Source organism: Python bivittatus, unplaced genomic scaffold, assembly GCF_059951505.1.
Source record: "Python bivittatus isolate LINGU-HERP-01145 unplaced genomic scaffold, Pbiv_v1 ctg000580_np1212, whole genome shotgun sequence".
Classification (NCBI taxonomy): Eukaryota; Metazoa; Chordata; class Lepidosauria; order Squamata; family Pythonidae; genus Python; species Python bivittatus.
In genome coordinates this window covers 20048368-20075324 of record NW_028277087.1, presented here as the reverse complement: position 1 = coordinate 20075324, position 26957 = coordinate 20048368, and the positions used below count along the sequence as shown (strand labels likewise).

General features: G+C 37.3%; 1 protein-coding gene across 1 annotated transcript in view; it reads left to right on the top strand.

Annotated features, from left to right (window-relative positions):
• Positions 1 to 26957, top strand: part of CUNH14orf39 (chromosome unknown C14orf39 homolog) — a 36305-nt gene that overhangs the window by 5661 nt on the left and 3687 nt on the right. The window contains exons 5-16 of the mRNA XM_088149910.1: positions 4925 to 5014; positions 7114 to 7301; positions 8290 to 8332; positions 9828 to 9948; positions 13740 to 13852; positions 19852 to 19970; positions 21754 to 21833; positions 22394 to 22473; positions 22579 to 22640; positions 24934 to 24995; positions 25401 to 25552; positions 25675 to 25813. Of these exons, the coding sequence (XP_088006036.1) occupies positions 4925 to 5014; positions 7114 to 7301; positions 8290 to 8332; positions 9828 to 9948; positions 13740 to 13852; positions 19852 to 19970; positions 21754 to 21833; positions 22394 to 22473; positions 22579 to 22640; positions 24934 to 24995; positions 25401 to 25552; positions 25675 to 25813 (1249 nt within the window). The remainder of the gene's footprint in view (positions 1 to 4924; positions 5015 to 7113; positions 7302 to 8289; positions 8333 to 9827; positions 9949 to 13739; positions 13853 to 19851; positions 19971 to 21753; positions 21834 to 22393; positions 22474 to 22578; positions 22641 to 24933; positions 24996 to 25400; positions 25553 to 25674; positions 25814 to 26957) is intronic.

The window sequence follows — 26957 nt, the reverse complement described above, 5'->3', positions numbered from 1 at the left end:
CATGAAGCTGCTCGGGTGAAGTCATCTGTCAGCACAGTGTGAGGTATTATTGATATGCTGATGATACTCTATTATAGATCTTCATCCCAGGCTGTACAAATGATGCTACAGAGGTGCTTACTCAGTGCCTGGATGTGGTGAGGGTCTGGATGGGGAAGAACAGGTTGTAACTCAATCCTTGCAAGGCTGATATCTCTGGGTTTTGGGGAGGAGGCACTGTTTCTAGAACTGTTCCATCAATAACCCTAGATGGGATAGCATTCCTGCCAAACAGAATTGGTGCACAATTGGGGGTCCTCCTGGACTCATAACTGCTGCTTAAGGAGCAGCTGGAAGCTGTGGCTAGGAGGGACTTTGCACAAATCTGTCTTGCTATACCCATCCCTGGATTGGGAGGCTCTGCTCATATTCACTCATGCCTTAGTCACTTCCCACTTGGATTACTGCAACATGGTCTACATGGGATTGCCCTTGAATAGCATTTGGTCAGCTGATCCACAATGCACTGATATTAAGTGCACCTAGCTTTGCCCATGTAACACTGCTACTACGTGAGCTGCATTGGCTTCCGATAAGCTTCCAGGTGCATTTCAAGGTGCAGGTTACTTGTGGGGCTGCCTGTTGTTTCTGCCCATCCCACCAGATGCACTGGGACCCCTCAGTGAATACAGTGACATCCTGTGGGACTCAGGAGATGGGCCTTCTCTGTCACAATGCCTGCCCAATGGAACAACCTCTCCCTTGAGAACTGGATGGCATGACCCTGTTAGCTTTCTTTTCCCTCAGGTATTAGGGCTGGGTTTTTAACAGAGCCCAATAGATGTGCCTTTGGGACTGTGAGTTGTTTGTTACAGGTAGTCCTTGACTTATGACCATTCATTCAGCAACTGTTCGAAATTACGACGGTGCTGAACAAAGGGACTTATGACCCTTGCCCGAAGTTACAGCCATTGCAATGCCCCTGCAGTCATGTGAGCAAAATTCGGGTGCTTGTTGGCCTGCCTGCACTTATGACCATCGGGGTGCTTCAATTCTCCCCATCTGCCTATCTCCCCCCCCATCTATGCCCTTTTGGCCTTATGCCGCTTTGCATTCTGCCACCCCAGCTGACCTTTGGTGTCTTCTTGCTCTCACTGCTGATGAGGTATGCCTGGCTTGGCTGCTAGACCAAGCTGGGGCTGGGCTTCGCACTGCAAAAAAACCCAAAAAACCCCCCAAAGCGGCCCCAGAGCTGTAGCATGCTAAAAATCCCTTTTGCAAAAGGCTCCAGGACGGGGCTGGGCTTCATGTCCCCCCCCCCGACAAAAAACCAAAAGCACCAAAGGCAAAGGGGCTTTTTGGCATGCCACAGCTCAGGGGCTACTCTTGGCTTTTTTTTTTTTTTGCAGAGTGAAGCCCAGCCCTAGCCTGGCCCAGCAGCCAGGCCGGGCACACCTCATCAGCAGTGGTAGCAAGAAGATGGCAAAGGTCAGCTGGGGCAGCAGAGCACAGGGTGGCAGGGGTCTTGGAGTGCAGGGTGGCAAGGACAACTGTGTTTGGGACTGGGCTGGGGTGGCTGGAGCTTCCTGGGGCATGGCAACCAGCCCCAGAGCCATGCAGTTCTTGGGTTACTTGCCACCTCACAAGACAGGATGCAGGGCAGCCAAAAGGGCAGAGATGGGGGAGATATGCAGGTGGGGGGAGTTGGAGGCAGTCCCTTACCTTACTGAGGTTCAGGGATGGGAGGGACCAAGCCCTGAATGGCTTGGATTGGGGTGAGTACTCACTTAACGACCCACAATTCTCGGTTAATGGCAACAGGGAGTGCCAGGATTGTAGTCGCTAAGTGATGTGGTCACGTGATGTCTCGCTTTACGACTGCATTGCTTAACGATGGAAATTCTGGTCCCAATTGTGGTCATAAGTTGAGGACTACCTGTAGATGCCTTAGCCTTTATATTTATTAGGTTTGCTTTTAATTGTATTTTTAATTGTTTTATTTTGGTTTTATAGCATTAGCCACCCAGAGTGTTATTTTCTTAAAATGAATGGCCTTATACATTTTCTAAATAAATAAATATGAACTTTCCAATAAAAGAGAATATATGTAGTTTAGGGTTGAACTGTGGAGTCCTTGGTGCTTTCTGAGCTTGATTGTTTGCTTGCAGATGTTTCATTACCTGAGAAGGTAACATGATAGTGGTAGTGAGTGTGGGGTTTACTCCCTGTTTACATGTAGTAGCTTGCCCTGCCAGTGTTGTTGGGGGGGGGTGATTTTCTCCTTGATTAAGGAATTGTTTTCTGTTTGATTGTTTGTCTGGTGTTAATCCCTGCTTATCTGGGTGTTGGCTGCTGGAGAGGATGTGTTCTGGTCTTTTTGTTTCCTTCTTAGCTTTTTTATTGTCTCTTTTGAATGGTGTGTAAATGTGGTTTATCTCTAGGTTTCTATTGATGGCTGATTTGTCTGAATGTTGAAACAATCAACAACATCTTCAAAGGAATAAAATTCACAAGGGGAAGAAGAAAGCAACAACACATTACCCTTCCTGGATATCCTCATCAGCAGAGGAAATGAGGCAAATTAGAAACGCAAGTCTATTGAAAAACAACCCGCACTAACCAAGTGCTCCATTACCAAACTAATAACCCAACCTCCCACAAGAGGAGCTGTGTAAGAACATTATTCAGATGAGTACAAATGCACTGCAGCAACCCAGAACACCAGAAAAAAGGATACGGATCCTGTTACAACATCTTCCAGCAAAATCTTGCCCCTGTTATATCAGCCCACCCCACTTGGTCTGGCAGAAGGGGCATGTTGCATACCCCACCAGTCAGGGAATTTCGACTGGTGGGATCTAGGAAGAAGGTCTTTTCTGCTATGGCCCCCGCTCTGTGGAACAACCAACCTCCTGAGGTGTGGTGTGCCCCCACTCTCATGGCCTTCAGGAAAGGTGTGAAATCCTGGCTATGCCAGAAGGCCTGGGGGCCGGTGGGGGCTTGCACCAGTGGAGGTGGCTTGTAGGGTAATTGATTTTGCCCCCCATCATCATGAATGTTTTTAGTATTTATGTATAGGGTTTGTTTTTACAGTTGATTTTTAATGGATTAATTAATTTTAATTATTTATGGTATATTTTAATTGTTTATGGGTTTTTGATTTTAATTGTGAGCCGCCCAGAGTCACCCATTGGGGGAGATGGGTGGGATACAAATTTAATAATAAATAAAATAAATAAAAACTTTATGCAACTTTATAAAAAGTGCCTGACCACACAACTCACTACCGCACAACCAACACAAGCTATGAAAAGGATAACACTGCTATACATCAGAAACATCTCAGAAACAACCAACAGACTATTACAACCACATGGCATCACCATAGCGAACAAACCAACTAAAGCCCTCCAAAACATCCTAAGTACACCAAAAGACCCAGCAGCCCCAAAAGAAAAACCAGGAGTCATCTATAATATACAATGTAAGGACTGTAGCAGCCACTATGTAGGACAGACAGGCGGAAGACTAGCAGAGCGCATCCATGAACACCAACTAGCAGTCAGAACACATGATGAAAACTCCTTAATCTCACAACATATGGACAGATTCAACCATGTTTTCAACTGGGAAACTGTCAACCTCACAGACCAAGCTAAATCCAAAAATGCTAGGGAATTCCTGGAAGCTTGGCATTCAGACAAATCAGCCATCAATAGACACATAGATATAAACCATATTTACATACCATTCAAAAAGGACAATAAAAAAGCTAAGAGTAAAACACGAAGACTAGAACAGATCCTCTCCAGCAGCCTACACCCAGTTAAGCAGGGATTAACATCAAACAAACAAGCAGAAAACAACACCCTAATCAAGGAACTACCAAGGAGAAAACCACACACCCACCAACACTAGGGAGCAAACCCCATGCTCACTAGCACTGATGATGTTAGCTAGTTAGGTAATGAAGGCAGGTAATGCTCAGAGAGCACCAAGAACTCCACAAATATGAACACTACTAAAACCAAAAAATTGGAGGGATTGTGTGTTTGTGTGTGTGTGTGTATCTATCTATCTATCTATCTGTCTGTCTGTCTGTCTGTCTGTCTGTCTGTCTGTCTGTCCGTCCGTCCATCCATCCATCTGCTATTGTGCTTGCATGAGTCAGCAAACAGAGAAAAGGGGAGAAGAAGCTCATTCTGGCCTTGAAGGGCAGCTGCACTGTCATGTGGGCTGATGAGCTGACCTGGCTGCTAGCCAGGGCTGTTGCAGGGAGGTGTAGAAACAGCAGTCCCATTGTTCTAGCTTTATATATAGTGTTGGGAACTACAGCTCTGGGGGGATGCCTCCCTCCTCAGTTGCTGGGGGACCTTCTGCCAGTCTGACTCAAAATTGCACAGGATTTTTATCTGCATTTATAACTTTGTTTCTATTACCCAACTTTTTGAAAGAAAATTAAGGGTCAATTTTTGGATAAATGTGATTTTCATTTTGTGATAAAAGTAAGGGTAGATATTTTTTAAAGGAAGTGGATGAAATACATAAAATAAACCAATGAATTTTCTCAGATTGCCACAGATAACCAATACAATTCACTCTCCAATGTTGTAAGGCAAATACTGAATGACTAAGTAAACATTGGTGCTGTTAAACCAATAAGATAGTAGTTCACTACATCATATTACAACCTATTTTTAAAAATCAAATAGCTAATTAAGGTTTACACAATACCAAGATATAACTCCAATTTTTGTCTTACTTAGAGTGCATTGCTGCAATGTCTTTATGTTACAATATCTTACTGCTGGTAGGAATAGAAAGTATAAATAAAATTAAAAGAATCTTGCTTCCCCAGAATTACGGCTTTGTTATTTGGGTGATTCTTAAAGTATGGTATTTTAACAAATAGATAATTATTATAATTTCAAACTTACTGATCTAGCTGGAAACCAACGTATATTATTTTGAAAAAACATGAAGAATATTTACAGAGAGAACTTCAGAATTACCAAGAAGCAACAGAAAAAGACAAGTATGCAAAGACATTATAAAACTACATTTAATATTATGACTTAAATATCTGTATTATGTTCACTAACCAGAATGGTATAGTATATAGTTTTGTAATAGGATTTACAGAGCTCAGATGGAAAGATATATTTTTATTAAATTAGGGAAAATAAAATTGACAATAAAATATACGTACTATAGTGTTAAAAGATTGAATACTTAAGACTGAATCAATGAATTATAAAACTTCTCTGAAAACATATAAAACAGTTATAAAATGAGTGCTATAAAATAAAAAATAGATTAGATAGAATTGCTAAATTACATAATTTATTTCTAGTCAGATGGAATGATTGCCATGTTTCTAATATTATAAACCCTGAAACAATATCTGGCAGTTTTAAAGGTGACCTCATCATTATAGTCTGTGAGAAGAAATTAAATACAGAATTTATTTGGTCTGCAGGGAACTTAATTTAGAAGTCAAATTAAATACAGGTGATTAATTTCATCATATAATTGACAGTACAGCAACATATGGCTTATGGTTTCAAATGCTCCTGAATGATGGGGACAAAGCTTCTCTGTAAAGTTAATGCGGTGGCGCAGCAGCTTAATGACGCTGAAAGTTGCCGGCCAGAAATGGTCGACGCTTCAGCGGTTCGAGTCCAGCCTTCGCATTAAAACAGGGTGAGCTCCTGTTTCCTCCCCAGTTCCTGTAAACCCAACAGTTCGAAAACTCACATGAGTAGATAAATGGGTACTCTCACTCCGGTGGGAGGAAAAATGCTGGTGGCGCCTTGCAAAAAAGGAGTCGGGAGCAGTTGCCGGTAAGCGCGAAAAACCGCACGCGCCCAAAAAGGGCGTGAAGCAACAGAAACCCCGCCTCCTGCGCTCACCAGCTGGGCTCTGCTCTAAGAAGGAGGCTCTGGCAAACCACTTCCAAAACAATTGCCTTGAAAACTGCAAGGACTCGTCCAAGCAGTTACTGCAGAGTCGGTAACAACTGAGCGCAGATTAAAAAAAAAAAAAAAAAAGTTAATTCACTGGCTGAAGGCAGCATGTTAAAATGTGGTAGAGTAAAGGCTCTGTGATACTTTGCAGTAGTAAAATTGGTTGGATAGTTTTGTCCCCAGCTAATTGGGGACAAAAAAATTACTTAAGTTCCTCTTCTCAAAGCAAAATAAGATTTTAGCATTTTATCTTTGCAAATCAATATCCATTATTTGCTTTTTGCCAAATCCTCTAGCTTTGGGAAAACCCAAAGAATTCAGGACTGTAATATAGGGCAATATTTTGTAATGTTATTTCTCCTTCCAAGTTAAGTAAAAATTATCTAATAGCATCATCTGGAGTAGGGGAAGATGCCAGTTTGAGCCAGTAAGTGATCTTATCCAAACTTGGATTTCTGCTGAACTGAGATCTGCCTGCAGTTGGAGACAAAATGAGGGCCCCAAAGATAATCCTCAATAATTTAGACTGAACTGCCAGCAAAAGGGAAAAATTGTTGTAGATGCAGGCTTGTGCATTGTATAATATCTTGCTTGACCCTGAAAAATGCTAATTGAAGAGGCGATATACAAATTCCCATTATGGAAAAAGAACCTGGAAATTACAGCCATACATCTTTTGGCAGACTGTATTACAACCTGCATAAACTGTGCCTTTCTGGAATATGAGACCTGAAGAGCAATGCCCAGATATCTAAGCATTTTAACTTGCTCTATTTAATATCCATTGATCTGCCAGCCATATTTTGTTAAATGCTTAGAGATGGTTATGAATAATTCCATAAAATATTGATAATTTTAGTAATTCTATTCATTACTAAATAAAAGTGAAAAGTGCAATTGAGGACAATAAAAAGTGTATTTTCATGGACAATTGCTAATAGGATGCCACAACAGTTTAATGGCACCTTAAGAGCTGGCTAATAGTAATATTATTTATTAGTAATATACAAGTCATCAGAAATGTTCACAGATAATTATATAATAGCATATGGTGTTAATATTTTTGCAAAACCTCAGCTGAATTGAATGTATATTGTAAAATGTGATAATGTTTTGAAAATACAATTAATTACCAGTGAAAGATAACTGTATTTTCTTGTTTTAAAAGAAAAATGTACCAGGATTATATGAATCAGTATCAAGAAGTTTTCAGGCAGCACCAAGCGAAATATTTAGAAACTACAATTGCTCAAGAATATTATCATGAAAGAAAAGAATATGAAGAAATTCAAGATCGAGTTCAACAACATTCCATACTACTTAAACAGAAAGAAGCTGAAGTGATAGATCTTCACAGTAAAATATGCTTTCAATAATGTCATTTTAATTTCAGTTATTCAGAGTCCTTAAATTATGAGTTAAAAATATATGTAAAAGTTAAATTATTGTTTCAGAATACTTTTTCTTTAGGGGCATACTCAAAATGGCATTTTTCCCTGCAATTAAAAGCTATTGATAAAGATTGCATTATATAACAATCTGTCATATTATGATTAATTCTTTACTGTTTGCTTTTTTAAAACAATATTATATTTCATGTATGGATTAATACTGTATTTCATACATGGATTAATTAATTTTTCATTCTCATATAATTCATCTCTACATATTCAGTTCATAAACATTTTCTTCTAGCACTGCTCATTTGGGTTTATAAATTTACATTTTTTCCCAAAATACTACCGGATTTGTAAATATGTGTCAATATACCTATGCACATCTTCCAAAAATAATATGCCAAAAAAAGTAAAAAGGTTACCTGTAAAGGGGACAGAATTGGTATGAAGTAGAATTGTCCTGAGATCATAAAATATCTGAGTTTAACTTCATGTACTGAATGAACGTTCAAAGAAAAAAAAACATTCTCTTAATAAAAGAGGAGATTGGACAACTGTGATTGAAAAGATGTATACCAGAATATCATGAATATTGTGTTGCTTAAATCTGGCTATTATGACAGAAGTGCACAGAAGGTAGATTGGTGTTCATATGATGGTAGCCTTCTGAATGTTTTGTAATACAATAGAAAGGATTTCTGACTCCTGATAGCAATAACAAAGGCAATAACCCCCACCCACTCACTAAAGCTGCTATCTGAGCAAAATCACAAATAAGTAAATTAATTAATACTACAAATATTACTGTTAATAACAGTACAATAGAATCCAGTGACTTGGAGTGTTTTCCTTTCTTCCTATTCAATAAGATACAGAACAGTTTTGAGATTTCTGTTTTATAAGTGCAGAACAGTTATGAAATTAATTCATTACCATCTTTTTTCCAGAACCTGGTCCTTTTCAGTCACTTTCTTCATGGGCATCGCATATGTATCCATTCATTTGACTCTTTTTTTCCCTATTGATTCTATCATGATAGCTGCAAGATCTTAACTTCAGTTGAAATACACATGTAGCAATTATGTATTTTGTGATGCTAACTAAATTAGAATGACAAAATAGAAGCTGTGGACAATGTTCATATATTCAGGATATGTAGTTGTAATAAAGATACCATATAAAGAAATAGGAAACTAGTTTAAATTTGGCTTAAAATTGCTCTATTTAGCTCAATAAAATACTATAATTTGCTTTATATTATTTTTAGAAATACTAAAAGTATACTGTTATCCTTTTGTTATGCATAATAATACATCTTAACATTTCAGAATAGAATGTAAAGCAAATTGGGATAACTGTTATGGTCTATGTTCAAAAATGGACTTTTGCTCATGTAAGGAATTCCCTTCACTCTTCTTCACCTCTGTCCCTATATGTATTTCTAGTTTTGCTCCAGTAGCTCCCCCAGTTCAGTAGACCAGTTTTGAGATTTGAGGAGCAAGTACAGAAGAGTAGAATAATTTGTTTTACTTCTGGATTCCATTCTATCATGGAATAATACCAGTGTACATGTATTGAATACATTAAGGAAATTTTATATCATGTTTTATTTGAAATGTAATTAACATTCACCATGACATAATTAACTTGGTCTCAGATTTATAGAAGCTAGCACAGATTTATAGAAGCCAACAGAGCTTTATCTTTTCAAAATTTTGTGCAATAATTTCAAAAACTTGGACCATTTAATATACAAACTATACTGTAGCCACTAGACCAGGGATGGCAAACCAATGACATGTGTGTCAAAGATGACATGCCACAACATTTTGGGTGACACACCAGCATTCACCAACACCCGACAACAACTATTCTCCCTGTTTGAGTTACCAAAGAAACTGAATTTGTTCTACTCGTATTTCATTTTTGTAATTATTTGATGTTTCTTTATATAATACATAGCACCACACATAATTGGACTGTGGTTTTTTTGAATAAATGAATATGTAAAGAATTGTTTCTCTTTTGTTTGGGGGCGAGCGGGTGACATGCCAGCAGAGTCAAGTTAGGCATTTTCCAAATTTTTGACACGCTGAGCCCAAAAGGTTCGCCATCACTGCACTAGACTGTAGCCCTAATCCTCAGTTCAGGTTGAAATACTAGGACCAATTGTTGGAGGTCAACTTCAATAATTAAAATGCTATATGGAATTAACATGGTTTGTTTCATGTTAATTACAAGTTAGCATTTTTTAACTATGTGTCTTATGCTGTATACTTTTTTGGGCTAATAGCAAATGATTTATCAACATGTTCATCACAAACTGAAGAATAAAGCTACCCAAATTAGGGAGAATCAGTTCATTGATTTCAGGTATTTAAATAAAAGTGAGCACTTTATAACTATGAGCAGAATTGTCATTCCTTTTAGCTTTTTATTTGATTGTTAAATGTGTGTGTTTTATTGATTCCTTAACATATGAAAGTGCTTCTCTGAGGCAGAACACAAAGGAAACTCTTACTTATGCAGCAGCTCTCAAACAGCAATCAGTTGAACTTGTCAAAACTGCAGAAGAGCTAGAAAAGAAAATGAATTACTTCAAAGAGGTAAGTGCTTATGTTGCAGTCTGTGTGAACATGTCATTGCATTAGATCACAGTGGATAAGTATTATTGGAGATTGGACTGTTCTGTGTATGAATTGTTTCTGAGAGTGGGAATCTAACTTAAGCAATGATTAATGAAGTAGGTTTTATAACTATAATAGAAAGGAAATTTATTTATAAAAAATAAATTACAGGGATAAGTAAAGCCTAGCACCTAGCTAACTAATCCTGCCAGGAGAAAAGTCATAGACTATGTGGTTTGTGCATGTGTGCCTGGAAAGTAAGGCAGAAAGAAGTGACTTCAGATTAGCAATCTCTTAGAGATAAAACAGAGTGACAAACACTAAATCCTTAACTGTCTATGTCCCACTCTCCTCTTATGGTCAATAAGTTTTGAAGTTCTGAAGAGTCAATGTCATTGGATTTAGACCTCCAATTACTGTTTCACTGGCTGGAACACAACAGGGAAGATTCTGCAATTATTAATTATGTATTCTTACTGTTGTTATTAGAATACATTACAGGTAGTCCTCATTTAACAATGGTAATTGGGACCAGAATTTTTATTGCTAAGCGATGTGGTTGTAAAGCACTACGTCACATGAATGCTCTGTTTAGCAATGGAAATTCCAGCAGTTCTGGTTGCCGTTGTTAAGTGAATCACTGTGGGTTGTTAAGCGAGGATGTCACATGGTCACCATTTGCAACCTCCTGCTGGCTTCCCCATTGACTTTGCTTGTAGGAAGCTGACAAACGAGGTTGCAAATGGCAATTACATGACTGCGGGACATTGCAACTGACATAAGTACAAGGACCAGTCATAACTACTACTCATTCAGCACTGCCATAAGTTCGAAGGGTTGCTGAACAAGTGGTCATTAAATGAGAACCACCTGTATTAGAATACATAAATTATGTTAGAATATAAAATCTTATTTTAAGAAGAAAAATGGGATTTCCCTATGAACTGATATAGCACTGAGTGTGGTTCCTAAACCCATTGTCTCTGTATTTTTGTTCATTTTCATTTTCAGTAGTCCAAGGATGATGCTCCATTTTCTGCTATCCACCAGCCCATGTGCCCAAAAAAAGAAGGATAGGAAGAAAGACTTCATTTCCTGCATGGAAAAGAAGTAGAATTCTAATTTTCATTCCCTTTGAAATATTTTTGTTCTTTATAAAGATCTGACAAGCATGTTGTATCACAAAATAAACAGCAATAACAGCAAAAGACATTCCAGCTAAAAAGTTTTAGAAATAGATTAATTGTCAGATGGTAGAACTCAACATTACTATCCTGATACAAGTTGAACAAAGTGATTTCAATCTGCACAATGGCCAAGAAAAATTTAAAAGGACATTTTTTAAACACATACTTCTCTATGGCACAGTAATCTAACATTTGCATTTATTTATTAAAGCATTTATATGGCAACTCAAACCACGTGACTCTTAGCAGCCTACAAAAAGAAGCGAAAACTATAATCAATGGTTTATTTAGTCATTTTAGCTTTTTGTCAAATTAGAACATGTATTTTCCCAGTCTATGTAGTCTTTAATATGAACATTTATTTCCTAAATGGTTTTTCCAATTTCATTTTCTACTTATGGTCATGTGAAAAAGAACATCCCACTGAAATTTTTGACTTTTTCCACATATTTCCACATACAAATATTTTATCTTCATTCCAGCAATATTGATAAAGGGGATATAATATAACAAATATGCGCCATTTACATTTAGTAATCCATTTTGTAATTTAAATAAACATAAATGCAAATTTTGCATGTGGAAAAAGTAAGTACACCCCTACAGTTATCACTACCTCAAATACCTAAAATTGGAATCAGGCGCAGCAGATCAGGTGCAAATGATTAGAACATTGTTAAAGAGGATCTGCAAGGAACCTGTCTTATTTAAATCTTAGACATTTAGTTTTGATTTGCTCTTTGTTGAAGTTTGTGGTATCATCATGCCTAGATTGAAAATGCTCTCTGAGGGCCTCAGAAAAAGCTTGTAGATGTCTATGAGTCTGGGAAGGGATTTAAAAAGATCACCAAACAATTGGACATCAGTCATTCCACTGTCTGGAAGATCACCTACAAATGGAGAAGATATCCACAAATGCCAGCTTGCTCAGGCCAGGCTGTCCCAGCAAGTTCAGCCAAGGGCAGAACACAAGATGCCAAATGAAGTCTTGAAGAACCCCAGAATTTCATCACATGACCTACAGGTAGCTCTCACCATTGATGTCAAAGTGCATGAGTACCATTAGAAAGAAGCTAATGGTAGAAAGAAATGTAGTAGTAGTAATCTTTATTGTCATTGTACTACTTGTACAATGAAATTAAATGCCACCCCAGTGCAGCTTTAAAAATATAAAAACCATAGAACACATAAAACACATAACACACATAAAACACATAAAACACAACCTTCACATTCCATATTGCACAACCCCTGATGCTGCATTGATACTGCACTATACGATAGAATTCAGTATAGTTGCAGCTTTAAGATAGAAGCTATTCTTCAGCCTATTCGTCCTTGTTTTCATTATCCTGTACTGTCTGCCAGATGGTAATAGTTCAAAAAAAGAATGTCCCGGGTGGGATGGATCCTTAAGAATGTTTTGAGCCTTCTTAAGGCAGCGGGAACTATAAAGTTCTTCCAAAGAGGGGAGAGGGCAACCAATGATCCTCTGGGCAGTGGTGGTAACCCTCTGGAGTGCTTTCCTATCTGCCACTGTGCTGTTAGCAAACCATACACAGGAAGTCAAAGCCCAGATCTAAATCCCATTGAGATGCTGTGGGGTGATTTGAAACGGGCTATGCGTGCAAGAAACCCTTCAAACATCATGCAGCTGGAAAAAAAAATCTGCATAGAGGAGTGGAAAAAAATTTCCAGTCAATGTCAGAGACTGGTAGTTATAAGAAACGCTTACTTGTTTCTGCCAAAGAGGGCAATTTCAGGTATTAGAGCCAAGGGTGTACTTACTTTTTCCACAGAAGTAAATGGCATATTTGTTAATTTTTTTTTAATTGCAAAGTCAATTTTCATAGTTTTTTAAAAAAATTATATCACCTTTATATACTGTTCGAATGAAGATAACATATTGATACATCCACATATGTTAAAAAAGAAAAAAAAATTGCAGGGGCTGTACTTACCTTTTCTCATGACTATATATATAACTTCTGACATTTTGGAACTGCTAGTAATTTATTTTGTTGACAATTTTAGTTCAAACATGGCCCAAAATCCCTTTGAAGACCTTTTCAAAGCTGATGATGGAATCCTATTTTTTTCCTGCCATATTTTCTATAATCTCCACATTTATTACATTTTATTTGTGTAGCTGACATTTGTTTTTATTTCTGGTTTTATGAAATTAATGAGTTGGATCCTAAATTGTCTTTCCATAAAAGGAAGAATTCTTCATTTGCAGTGGGAAAAAGCTCCCCTCCCCATATTTCTGTTCTGTGTTCAAGGAATTCTTCAAGTCTCAAGAGCAGATTTTAGAGTAGGAAGAAAATGGAAAAATCAGAGAATTATTGTAATTATTTTCAATACATTTTTATTATTTGTATACTTTAGCATTTTGTTAAAATAGAAAGGTACTGTTTGAATTAATAAAGATAGAACATAAACGTGAACTTTCCATGCTTAAAAGGATAATCAAAGAATCTTTTGTATGTACATAGATTCCTTATGAAAGCTACATTACAGGAAAGATAATGTACAGTAAAAAACACAAATATTTGCATACAATAACTGCATTTTTCCTTTTAGCATCTGGGCAATGCTTCAGAAGATCAAAAACATTCTGAAGAGATAGAAGAAGATTCTAATGTGATAGAGGAAAGACCAAAAAATAAAGAAAGAAGGAAGGACTTCGATGAAAGGTGGCATTTTAAAATCCAATTCATCACACTGAAACATGAGTTGTAAAGAAGTTACAGAATGCTGAAATCTCTCTTGTACAGAAACCTACCCGCATTACAGATTCATAGAGTATTACAAATTGTATCTGCTTTAGATGGCTGGTGTGGGTCTTCCGGGCTGTGTGGCCGTGGTCTTGAAGTTTTGTTTCCTAACGTTTCGCCAGCACCTGTGACCGGCATCTTCAGAGAGAACTGCTCCTGTCTGTCCTCCTGCACTCTGAAGATGCCGGTCACAGGTGCTGGCGAAACGTTAGGAAACAAAACTTCAAGACCATGGCCACACAGCCCAGAAGACCCACACCAGCCATCGTATGACGGCCGTGAAAGCCTTCGACAATACATTGTATCTGCTTTACTTACCACTTTGCAGAACAGATTTCTGTTCTAACAGGTTTAAGTGCATTTTCAGTTTAATATTTACATATAAATTTCCTGGTGCAGAGAGGTTTATTCCATACTATTCTACTATCTATCCCTAGTGAGAAAATGAGCCTCTTGCAGTGATTATCTAAGAATGGGATGGAGTCATCTTACATTGCCTAAAAAGTATAAAAGGGCAGCTGTGTGATCCTGGGAAAAGGCATGGCTGCTTTAAGAAGTTGCTGTTGGCTACTTACATTTGCAGCCCTGCATTTTCTGAAGTACCTTTTGATTTTCAAATACAAAGTTGTGCACAACCCTACTTTTCAATTATCTCACAGACCTTATATTATAAGCCCCAGATTCCAAAAGTGTTCCCCAAGTTTTGTAATTCTAGAAGTTTGATATGTAACTGTAATGTCAACAGTGGAAAATAATTTGTAGGAATCCTACATATATTTGGTAGGATCAGAGATTACCCTGAGTATGTAATGAACCCTGATGTTGTGGACTATATCCAGCACATTATCTTTCTCCCCAGATCAGTTTAATTATCCAGATTCTCACTGTAGGCCGCAGCTGGAGAACATATTTGATTCAGTCCCCAGTGATGGTCTTAATTGAGTTCCACTATGAACAGAATACATTCCTTTGTGCTGACATGACAAAATACAGTCTGTCTTACATATGCCTTCTCTCATTGGAGATACAAGCCTGCTCTCCATTTAGTAAAACCTCCCAACTTAATTTATTGGTGTGAAGAAAAATGAGTCGTCAGACAAATCCGCAGGAATTATCTCATCCCCTTCTCTCAAAAGGTCCAATCAGAACTGAGGATTTTCTTGTCAATAACTGAACTGATAAATCCTGTATCTGTGGTGCTGTAGGAATAAAGATACTTTAGTAAAGTGGGGATAAGCACTGGCATTGAAACCATGGTAGTTGGTACAGTCAAAGTTATTAATGTGCCACATTCTAATTTGGATATTGTGGAGTCCTTGGAGTTCTCTGAGCTAAGTTATTTTCTTGCAGATGTTTCATTACCTGGCTAGGTAACATCTTCAGTGCTAGAAGAGAGTGGGGTTTGCTCTCTGTCTATATACAGTAGCTTGCCCTGTCAGTACTATGAAAACATATAAAGGAACAATAGACTTGCAAGCATTCCTGATAATAAAAAATTGTGAGGTGAAGACAGGTTTACATTTAGAAATCTGTCCAGACTGTAAGAGTCTGCCATCAGTGGTTTCCACTCTCATCAATGTAGGATTTTTTGTTATTGTGTCAGTCAGCTATTTCCCATTGATCCAATGAAAGATGTATTTTTGTTTTTCAGTATTTCATGATAACAAACATGACAACTTGAAACATAAATTGAATAGATTTCTTATGTTGCATAAGTTATAGATTTTAGGAAATATGGATAATAAACCAAGAGTGGGATTAACTGTGAAAGATTTTTGGGTGAGTTTCCCAGGAATTGCAATTGGTGCAAAATACAGCAACTTGCATGCTGATTCGGCTATATAACCATCTGCAGGTATTGCATTGCCATCCAATAGGTCTGAGTACAATTTAGAATGCTAGTTTAACCTATAAATCCTTACAAAGTAAGGGCCCAGGATATTTATGGGACTATCTCTTCCAAACTGATTCTGGCCAGCCTGTCCTTTCTGCTTGAGAGGGGATGTCATGGGATCCCTCAGGTTAGGAAGTGAAGGGGCTAGTGATCCAGAAGCAACATAGCTGCTCTTGCTCTAAAATCTGATTAGCTTCACTTCAATCATTTTTCAGAAGGCAATGAAAACATGGCTTTGCTTACAGGACTTTGGAGATTAACATCTATGTCTTGTTTCTTATCCAACTGGCAGTGGGCTATTTAACTTTTACCTATTTTTAAAGTGTTAACAATATTATGATATTTATTGCTAATAGTTTTAAGAATTGATTTGTAAAACACTTAGAGATATGTAATAAATACAATTCTTCCAGTATTTAGAAAGGTTTTAATTTATATTGTGTAATTTTAGTTGAATCATCTATGGATTATCTTCATGGTCAGAATTAAAAGCAATTATATGCTTTGTTGTTGTTGTTTAGTCGTTAAGTCGTGTCCGACTCTTCGTGACCCCATGAACCATATTGCGCCAGGCCTTCCTGTCCTTCACTGCCTCCCTGAGTTTGGTCAGTTTCATGCTCATTGCTTCAGTGATGCTATCTAACCATCTCATCCTCTGCCGTCCTCTTCTCCTTTTGCCTTCAATCTTTCCCAGCATCAGGGTCTTCTCCAAAGAGATCTCTCTTCGCATTAGGTGGCCAAAATATCTGAGCTTGAGCTTCATTATCGATCCTTCCAATGAGCAATCAGGGTTGATTTCCTTTAAGATTGACTGGTTTGACCTCCTAGCAGTCCAGGGAACTCTTAAGAGTCTTCTCCAGCACCACAGTTCAAAGGCATCAATTCTTCGGCGCTCGGCCTTTTTATGGTCCAGCTCTCACAGCCATACATTACTACTGGAAAAACCATAGCTTTGACTATGCGGATCTTTGTCGGCAAGGTGACGTCTCTGCTTTTTAATATGCTATCTAGGCTTGCCATAGCTTTCCTCCCAAGGAGCAAGCGTCTTTTAATTTCATGGCTGCAGTCTCCGTCTGCGGTGATCTTGGAGCCCAAATAAATGAAGTCTGTTACTGCTTCCATTTCTACCCCTTCTATTTGCCAGGAATTGATGGGTCCAGATGCCATGATCTTAGTTTTTTTAATGTTGAGTTTCAAGCCAGCTTTTGCACTCTCCTCTTTCACCCTCATCAAGAGGCTCTTTAGTTCTTCTTCACTTTCTGCCATTAGGGTGGTATCGTCCGCATATCTGAGGTTGTTGATGATTCTCCCTGCAATCTTAATTCCGGCTTGTGATTCTTCCAGCCTGGCATTTCTCATGATGTACTCTGCATATAGGTTAAATAAGCAGGGTGACAGTATACAGCCTTGTCGTACACCTTTCCCTATTTTGAACCAATCGGTTGTTCCATGACCGGTTCTAACTGTTGCTTCTTGGCCCGCATACAGATTTCTCAGGAGACAGGTAAGGTGGTCTGGTATTCCCATCTCTTTAAGAATTTGCCACAGTTTGTTGTGATCCACACAATCAAAGGCTTTTGCATAGTCAATGAAGCAGAAGTAGATATTTTTCTGGAACTCTCGTGCTTTCTCCATGATCCAGCGAATGTTGGCGATTTGATCTCTAGTTCCTCTGCCTCTTCGAAACCCAGCTTGTACATCCGGTAGTTCTCGGTTCATATATTGCTGAAGCCTAGCTTGTAGGATTTTGAGCATAACCTTGCTAGCATGTGAAATGAGTGCAATTGTGCGATAGTTTGAGCATTCTTTGGCGTTGCCCTTCTTTGGAATTGGACCGTAAACTGACCTTTTCCAATCCCGTGGCCACTGTTGCGTTTTCCAAACTTGCTGGCATATTGAGTGCAGCACTTTAACACCATCATCTTTTAGTATTTTAAATAACTCAGCTGGAATCCTGTCATCTCCACTAGCTTTGTTGTTAGCAATGCTTCCTAAGGCCCACTTGACTTCACTCTCTAGGATGTCTGGCTCAAGGTCAGTGATCACACCAGCGTGGACATCAGGGACATTAAGATCTTTCTTGTATAGTTCTTCTGTGTATTCTTGCCACCTCTTCTTAATCTCTTCTGCTTCTGTTAGGTCCCTGCCTTTTTTGTCCTTTATCATGCCCATCTTTGCACTAAACGTTCCTTTCATATCTCCAATTTTCTTGAAGAGATCTCTAGTCTTCCCCATTCTATTGTTTTCCTCAATTTCTTTGCATTGTTCATTTAAGAAGGCCTTCTTATCTCTCCTTGCTATTCTCTGGAAATCTGCATTCAGTTGCTTATATCTTTCCCTTTCACCCTTGCTTTTCGCATTCCTTCTTTCCACAGCTATTTGTAAAGCCTCATCAGACAGCCATTTTGCTTTCTTGCATTTCTTTTTCTTTGGGATGGTTTTAGTTGCTGCCTCCTGTACAATGTTACGGACCTCCGTCCATAGTTCTTCAGGCACTCTGTCTACCAAATCTAATCCTCTAAATCTATTCATCACCTTCACTGTGTACTCACAAGGAATATGATCTAAGTCATACCTGAGTGGTCTAGTGGTTTTCCCTACATTCTTCAATTTAAGCCTAAATTTTGCAGTAAGAAGCTCATGATCTGAGCCACAGTCAGCTCCTGGTCTTGTTTTTGCTGTCTGTATAGAGCTTCTCCATCTTTGGCTGCAAAGTATATAATCAATCTGGTTTCGGTATTGACCATCTGGTGATGTCCATGTGTAGAGTCGTCTCTTGTGTTGTTGGAAAAGAGTGTTTGCTATGACTAGCTTGTTCTCTTGACAGAACTCTATTAGCCTTTGCCCTGCTTCATTTTGTACTCCAAGGCCAAATTTGCCTGTTATTCCGATTACTCCTTGACTTCCTACTTTAGCATTCCAATCCCCTATGATGAAAAGGACATCTTTTTGGTGCTAGTTCTAGAAGGTGTTGTAGGTCTTCATAGAAGCGGTCAACTTCAGCTTCTTCAGCATCAGTGGTTGGGGCATAGACTTGGATGACTGTGATATTGAATGGTTTGCCTTGGATACGCACTGAGATCATTCTGTCGTTTTTGAGGTTGTACCCCATTACTGCCTTTCCCACTCTCTTATTCACTATGAGTGCAACTCCATTTCTTCTAAGGGTTTCTTGCCCACAGTAGTAGATATAATGGTCACCCGAATTAAATTCACCCATTCCCGTCCATTTCAGTTCGCTGATTCCCAAGATGTCGACGTTCAATCTTGTCATCTCATGTTTGACCACATCCAGCTTGCCTTGGTTCATAGATCTTACATTCCAGGTACCTATACAGTATTGTTCTTTACAGCATCGGACCTTCTTTTCGCTTCCAGATACATCCACAGCTGAACGTCCTTTTGGCTTTGGCCCAGCCGCTTCACTCTTTCTGGAGCTACTTGGAAATGCCCTCCGCTCTTCCCCAGTAGCATATTGGACACCTTCCGACCTGAGGGGCTCATCTTCCGGCATCATATCTTTTAGCCTTTTAACATTGTCCATGGGGTTTTCTTGGCAAGGATACTGGAGTGGGTTGCCATTTCCTTCTCCAGTGGACCACATTTTGTCAGAACTCTCTGTCATGACCTGTCCGTCTTGGGTGGCCCTGCACGGTATAGCTCATGGCTTCACTGAGTTACGCAAGCCCCTTCGCCACGACAAGGCAGTGATCCATGAAGGGGAATTATATGCTACAAAGTTTTAAAAAACATAGCAATAATATACTTGTTTTTCAAAAAAAGAAAAGATTGTGTTAACAGTTTTATTCATAGGTAGGTCAATAACTCTGTAATAATTTGGTATGTTTTCCACTCTTCTCATATTTCTATTAAACAAATTGATAGACATTATCCAGAGAGGACATTAGATTGTGCATTCTTTTAATGACCTTATCTTTCATTTCAAAACCCTGTTTCAGGCATATCCATGTTTCTTTCATTTTGGAAAAATATTGCCTGATTTAACTGTGAAACTTTCTTTCAGCTTGTTCAAAGAGAATGAGAAAGGACAGACATATAAACCATTGCATCTACCTAGCATTTTTCAGAAATTAGTCCAAAGTGTACCAACTCTGAAACCACTGTTTCAGATCAGAGATACAGGTAACAAAATATTTAGAGATTTAGTTGTGAGATTTTGGGATCAATGAAAATAAATGTGCTACTGATGTTCACAATAAACTGCAGTTCATAATCTCTGTATGAATACTCAGCTGTCACAAACAAGATTTTGTAGAAAAGCATATATGCATCACATTGTACTAAGTATAATGAGGGAAATTACCTTAAAAATATCAAACCTGGTTAAAAAAAAAATTATAGAAGGAAACAAAACCTTTTACCAAAAGAGCATTGATACATACTATAGTACTGGACTTGCAATATATTTCCTTTGATTTTTAACAGCAGCATCAGAACAAGAAATAGTACAGTCTCTGGGAGTCAAGCAGTATACAAATTAAATACATAGACTCTAGACTATGCGCTGGATATTATTGCTATATGTGTGCCATCATCCCCATAGCATATATATAAACTGTGATATGACTTATTAAACACATCGGAATATTATAGAATATATCAAGTTTTTTCCCTGCATAGTTTGATATCTTTGTTGCAGGAAATATAGGTGTTTCCATATCAGTCAACCTGGAACCTGTTAGCTGAACACAACTGACTTGACTCTGTTTTCTCTGGTGATATTTTTTAAAGTAGAGATGGGAAATATCTGGTCCATAGACATAATCTAGCTTTCTAGAATAGTCCATCTGCCATTCAAGGGCTTAAAGTTCTTTTACCAACATTAGCCATGACAGACATGCCTGTTGATGCTCATATTGGCTCACAAAAAGGCATAATTGTGGCAGGCTTCAGTCATGTGCCATCTTTCCCCTTCAAGGGGGAGATACAAAGTGCTGCTCTGAGCACATAGGGCTCTGTCTTGCACAATTTCTCCTCTTACAAGACAGAAACATCACAACCTTTGTAGGCATACCCTTCCAAGAGCCTGGCAGGGTTTTAGACTGGATTTGTCATCACCATCTCAAACTGAACACGGACAAGACTGTTTTATTTCCTTCTGATTGTCCCATCACCACCCATTCTGTTTTCAGGGCTGCCAGCTGCAGGGCTTGTTGCTGGTGAGGAAACTAGAAATCTAAACTGACACAGAACTTTTCTTAAAACCTTCTATCAGTATAACCAACATTTGTAATTTTCATTTGATGAATGTTCACAGAATCCATCTGTTCTTCACAGCTGAGATGGCACAGCAGCTGATTCATGCTCTGATTTCTCACATCTGAATTATTGCAATAGAATGCTGGCCAGGTTACCCTTTATATCTCTCTTTCTCTTGTTCTGGACCTCACTGAACTACCCATAGTGTCCTCTGTTGCCAGTCCCTACACTGGCTGGATGTTTGCAAAAGCTCAGCACAAAACTGTACCAGCATGAAATCCATGTCCTACCTCTGCAGCCTCTGCCTTGAGTCAGTGCAGACACTTGACTTCCCTCCTAACAGATGTTATACCTGAGGTTACATGTTGGAATAAGGGGAAAAACACTGCTTTAACACTGTTTCAGCTAAAGAAAACTTAAGCCTGGAAACATGGCCAAAAAAAAAGATGTTGCCAGAATAAGTTTGTATTGTGGTTAGGTGCAAGTAGGGAAAGCCCTTATTCAAATATTTTAACCTTCTCCTTCATAGGTAATAATATTTAGGATCTAGAAATTTTAAATACTGCATACACTTTTTCCCAAGTCCTTCATGTTTGATACTGTAGGATGACTATTACTATATGATTACCCTTTTGATGTCAGTTTTCTTTTTTTCTATGTGAGAATCAGCTAAATAATATAGAGTTCATAATCTTAAATAATACAGGTGCAGAAAAGAAAGAGGATCTGGCAGGATATTCAACGGTGACTAGTGTGTATTTCAACCATATGGAAAGTGAAAATCAGGTATGCAAATAAAAAGCAGAATGAGTTTCATGCATTCATTAGTTCAGCACAATAAAATGTATTTAAAAATAGCATGGTGCATCCAAAGATAGTTTCACAGAGGTCAGGAATCTATTCTGTTTTTATTCTACCAAGATTCTTTTTGCCCAAGCTTAATATGTGCAGAACTGTCTATTGTATGAAATCCTTTAGACCTACTGACATTTTATTTCCTCTTACAGCACACAATTTCATGGGAAAAACAGGAAGAAGCTTTACTTAGTTAGGTGACTTAAAAGATATGTTGCCACAGTATACAAGACCCAAGCATTCAATGTTCTGTGTAATATGTTTAACATATATTAAAAATAAAATAAATAAAAACAAATAAGCTTTTAAACAAATAGGGATTTCACTACAATAGTTTTCCTTCCAACAAAAAAGGTAAATTAGAAGGAATATAGTGGCAGGGAGGAAAAAAAATCACTTGAACACTATTTCTAGGGTTTTAGGAGAATAAATGGGTCTTATATCAGAATTTTGTATTCCTCTTAATTTGAAATATGTATTTTTTGTTTTAGAAATGTGATGACAATTCAGAAACCAATGTTGTAGAAACAGTTTCATCTATAACAAATGCTCCCAAAGAAATATCATTCAGGTAACTTTTCAAGTCATCCAATTTTCATTAATAAAATGTAGATTATGAATTTTATATGAAGATAATTCTGCTGATATAAATTAATCATTCTCTGAATTGTTTCAGATTATTAGCTAATCAGAAGAACACACTCACTAAACAGTGTTTTAAGACTGAAAATACAAAAGGTAAAATCTTACTAAAATATGCATTCTATATATTGCAGTTTACTATTAGCTCTTTGATAAAATAGGTTTTATCAGAAGAGAGATGAAAATCCTTCACTCTCCATATTATTTTGGAAGATTGGGAGACTCACTGTAGCAGATTTGAAGTAATATAAGTGATTTCATATTTTGTTTTGGTCTGTGAGTGTAAATAATATTTAATTTGATAACTAGACCAGATAAAATCATATTTATACATTTGTATTACTGTTTTTATCCCCAGTTGTTTAATCTTTTAGTTTTTATTATAAACTTTAGTATAGGACAAAAAATTAATATATTTTATTACTCTTATTCCAATATATAAACATTTTATATATTAACAATATTATAGTATATCATATTACACAAAGTCTTAATATTAGTATCATTTATATTAATTACTTTTTTGCTTATTAAATAGATTTTAGTATTAGTTCTGTGTCAATAGTTGTAATCTATTTTTGTGTACCTTACAGATTAGATTATTTATCTTTTTACATTATTTTATCCTAGTCAATGACCATAATAAAGATTTTGATTTGAGGTATGAGTGGTTTCAGAGGGCAGGGATGTAGTGAGAAACTCTCATTTGTGAAGAAAAGCCTAATTTTTCAGCATTAGATTTTGCTCTAAATTAGCTATGAAATATGGGTTGCAAATATCTGGAGGAAGAATAGATGGAAGCAGAACTGTATATATGTCTTTGTGCCATCTAGTGGTTGACTGGATATTGCATCCTAGGTCATGCTAAATAATTGTAGGGGAGAAGAAAGGGAATGAAAAGCATTTTTTAAACATAAACTTAATATGTGAATTACTGCAAAAAGAGAGCGAGAGACAGTGAGAGAGCAATTTTTGATTTAGAAAGACTGAAAAGTTGCTGGGAACTGAGTGTTATACAAATGTAATAAATAAATAAATAAATAAATAAATTTGTGGTTTGTATGTGCTATTATGCCAAAGTTAACAATTGTTAGGATCCCCCATAACTGCTATTTTGTACACCTACTGTTGTATATTTTATTGTTTACTCTATTAATTACACACAAGATGTGGTATACCTCATTTATATGGATTATACCTGTTTAATCAGGAACAAGCAAGCACCACTATTAGGGCTGTGCAAATCTGTCAAAAGAGGTTCTTTGGAATACATGACTTTTTTGAACTGTTAAAGCAATTTGTCTTTTTCCAAGCTTACAGAACAGTTTTGGAAGCTGCTTCTGGTTGTATCCTCATACTTTGGATGCAAGGCCGGTATGTTCTGAGAGATATATTTCAAAGGATTTGCATAGCCCTAATCACTACATCCTGTTGTTATTATTACATTGGAATTACATTCCCAGGTTAAGAACATCTGGTTTATGGATGACCCATAGTTAAGAAAGGAGTCTATTGTAGCAAAATTTGAGTTAAATACACAAAATTTGAGATAAATACAAAATGGTTCGAGTAAATTACACAATACTATTTATACAGTATTATACAATAATACTGTTCCAGCTTATGTACAAATTTGACTTAAGAACAGACCTTGGGAATGGAACTCATTTTTAAACTGGGTACTATCTGTATATCCCACCATTCTTTTGGTTGCTCAAGATGACATACTTAGGGGTCTCCCTTCATTGTATCCCCTCAACAATCCGGCAAGAGAGAGTGGGTTGAGAGACTGACTGACTGGTGCAGAGTTACCCACTGAATGCCATGATAAAATGGAAACATGAGTCTGAATCTCAGTGATTCCAATCTAACACCTTTACCACTATACTGCACTGGTGAACTGTAGCACTGCACAAATTAGAGTGAGGCAAGAAATGAATTAAGTATGAATGACTTATCTGGGTAAAGTCAGGTCTTCTTTTTTTCCTCCTCAATTGAGCCTACTATGCTTGGTTCTTCACTATGTTATATCCCACATCAGATCCCCAAGTTATTAAGCTGGCCATTGGAGTATTTTGCCTCTCCCTCTCTCAGTACTGTTCACACATTCTTTTTTTATTGACTGTTTGGGATACCTCTTCTAGGTGCTGTATATCCCATGGGTCCACAAGGCAACTTTCAGGGAAGTAAATCAAGTGATGGATTATTATTTGGTATTCTGATCACTGTATCTTACAACCTTTTTGACATTGATACTACAGGCTGATATACAGCTACGTGATTGGAATACAGCAGCATACATTTTCCTTCTCCAATGCTGTACTAGTATAATCACTAATGCTATGCCATATGCATCTTGATTTTTATTAAATATAATTTTCTGTTGCAGGAAAAAAGGCTGACTACAAACAAAAGGGAAACAAATCAATGGATTCTGCAGTTATATCTCAGGTTAGTTTAACTTTTTTGTTATATTGTTCTATTAAATGATTTTCAATAATTTTGAAAATCAGATATATGCTAATGTTAAGTGAGTTGATGTCAGGGGCTTTAAATTCCTTACATGGTACTTTTTTTGGAAAACAGTTGCTTGAGAAAATGCTCTTCAAATAAGATACCTGCACAGAAGATTAACAATTTCATTCATGTCTGTAGTACATGTGTAGATTTGTGTCTGAAGAACACTTCAGTTCTTACTCCATCATCTATGTATTGATCTTATAAATTTATATCCCATAATTTTTATATTATTGCTCCAAAAAGTGATTGTTTAGCTTATGGAAATTTTCAAAGGCCCTGAATATTTTTGTGGTTGTGGTTTCTTTAAATACCATATACCTTACTTCTCTTAAACAGGATAGGCAGGCAGAAATTTCTATTAACTCTACTGGACATTATTCTTCAACAAGAGAGAAAGATGCTAAAGCAACCCCAGGGCTAATAATTCCAGAGCCTAACATAATTCCAAAGACACCTGACTCTAGTGGGATGAGAACTCCATTTGAACTGTAAGCACTGTTAATTCAAAGTTTATTACTGTATTGAATTTTGCCTTTCTTCAGGATCCTCAAGAAGAATGATTTTCAACTTCCGTTTAATACTTCTATTTTCTTTTGTTTCATTATACTAGATTTCCACCAGAAAGTGAAGGATTGGTGATCAAGTCACCTGGTTTTTCTTTTCTTACTGGGTTTATCTCAAAGTCACAGTCTCCTGGATTTAATTTCTTTGATTTTTCTGCATTTGGAGCTGAGAGTTCATCAGATCAGGTAATAATACATGTTCAGTTCACATAGCTATTTTTTTAGGGTGCAGTGCCCCCATGGTCACGTGATCAAAATCCCTGCTTGACTATTCTTGGATAAAAGAGGGGAAAGATAACCATGATCAGCACCTGGAGTTATATGGAAGAAAACTAGGATATAATAAGTACAGTCAAATCAGGAACATAAACATAGCATAAACAGTAATGCTAACTTGCATATATAATCAAGTAAGAATATGATAATCTGATTATAATATACTACAGTAATGATGTTCTGGAATGCAAAAATGGAAATATTTTTCCAAGAATTATAATAGTTTTGTACGTAATAATCAAAATGGTTTACAAAGATTTAGCAGCAAAAGAACTGCTCCAACAATTTTGGATATCCAACTAATTGAAATGTGTCTAGTAGGCTGGCTATAGAAACAAACTGGCACTGAAAAATAAGGTAGAGTTTGCTTTTGCAATCTTGACAGACATGTGGATCTAGTACTTATATCTAGTATGGATAACCTGTGAATAGTTTATTACAAAATACCAGTTGTCTTTTCTCTGGAATACCTTATGAAGAAATCTGTCTTTAAGATCAGTTGGAATCAAAGTGCATACAACATTATATGTAATTTGGTGTCTTTTTCCTCTGGGTTTTGGCTTTTGTTTATTTTGAATGGAAAACCGTTTTATCTTAAATGCTGCAATCAGGAGTGCAAGGGATCTATTCAAAATTATTTCTATAACATTTACTATTCACAAGGGGAAGAGATGCAATTGTATGTCACATTTATATTGGCTTTAACTACAGATATTATATATAGCAAAAATACAGCAAACTCCTTTTTATATTATTAACATCCAGTCTCTTCTCTAGTGATCACAACCACAACTAATAGACGTGCCATATTTATTCTTTGACATCCTTGTTTATTTATTTATGTATTGAATTATATGGCCTATCTCATATAATGATCCTAGGCGGCTCACAAGAACTGTTAAAAACAGAAATAAAACAAAACTACCGGGTGCCAGACCAATCAGACCAAGGGTCCTGACTCAACCCCCATCCTAGCCCAACACTTGGGGGAAGAGCCAGGTCTTCATAGCCTTCCGGAAAGCTAAAAGGGTAGGGTTGTTCTTGGATTGTCATG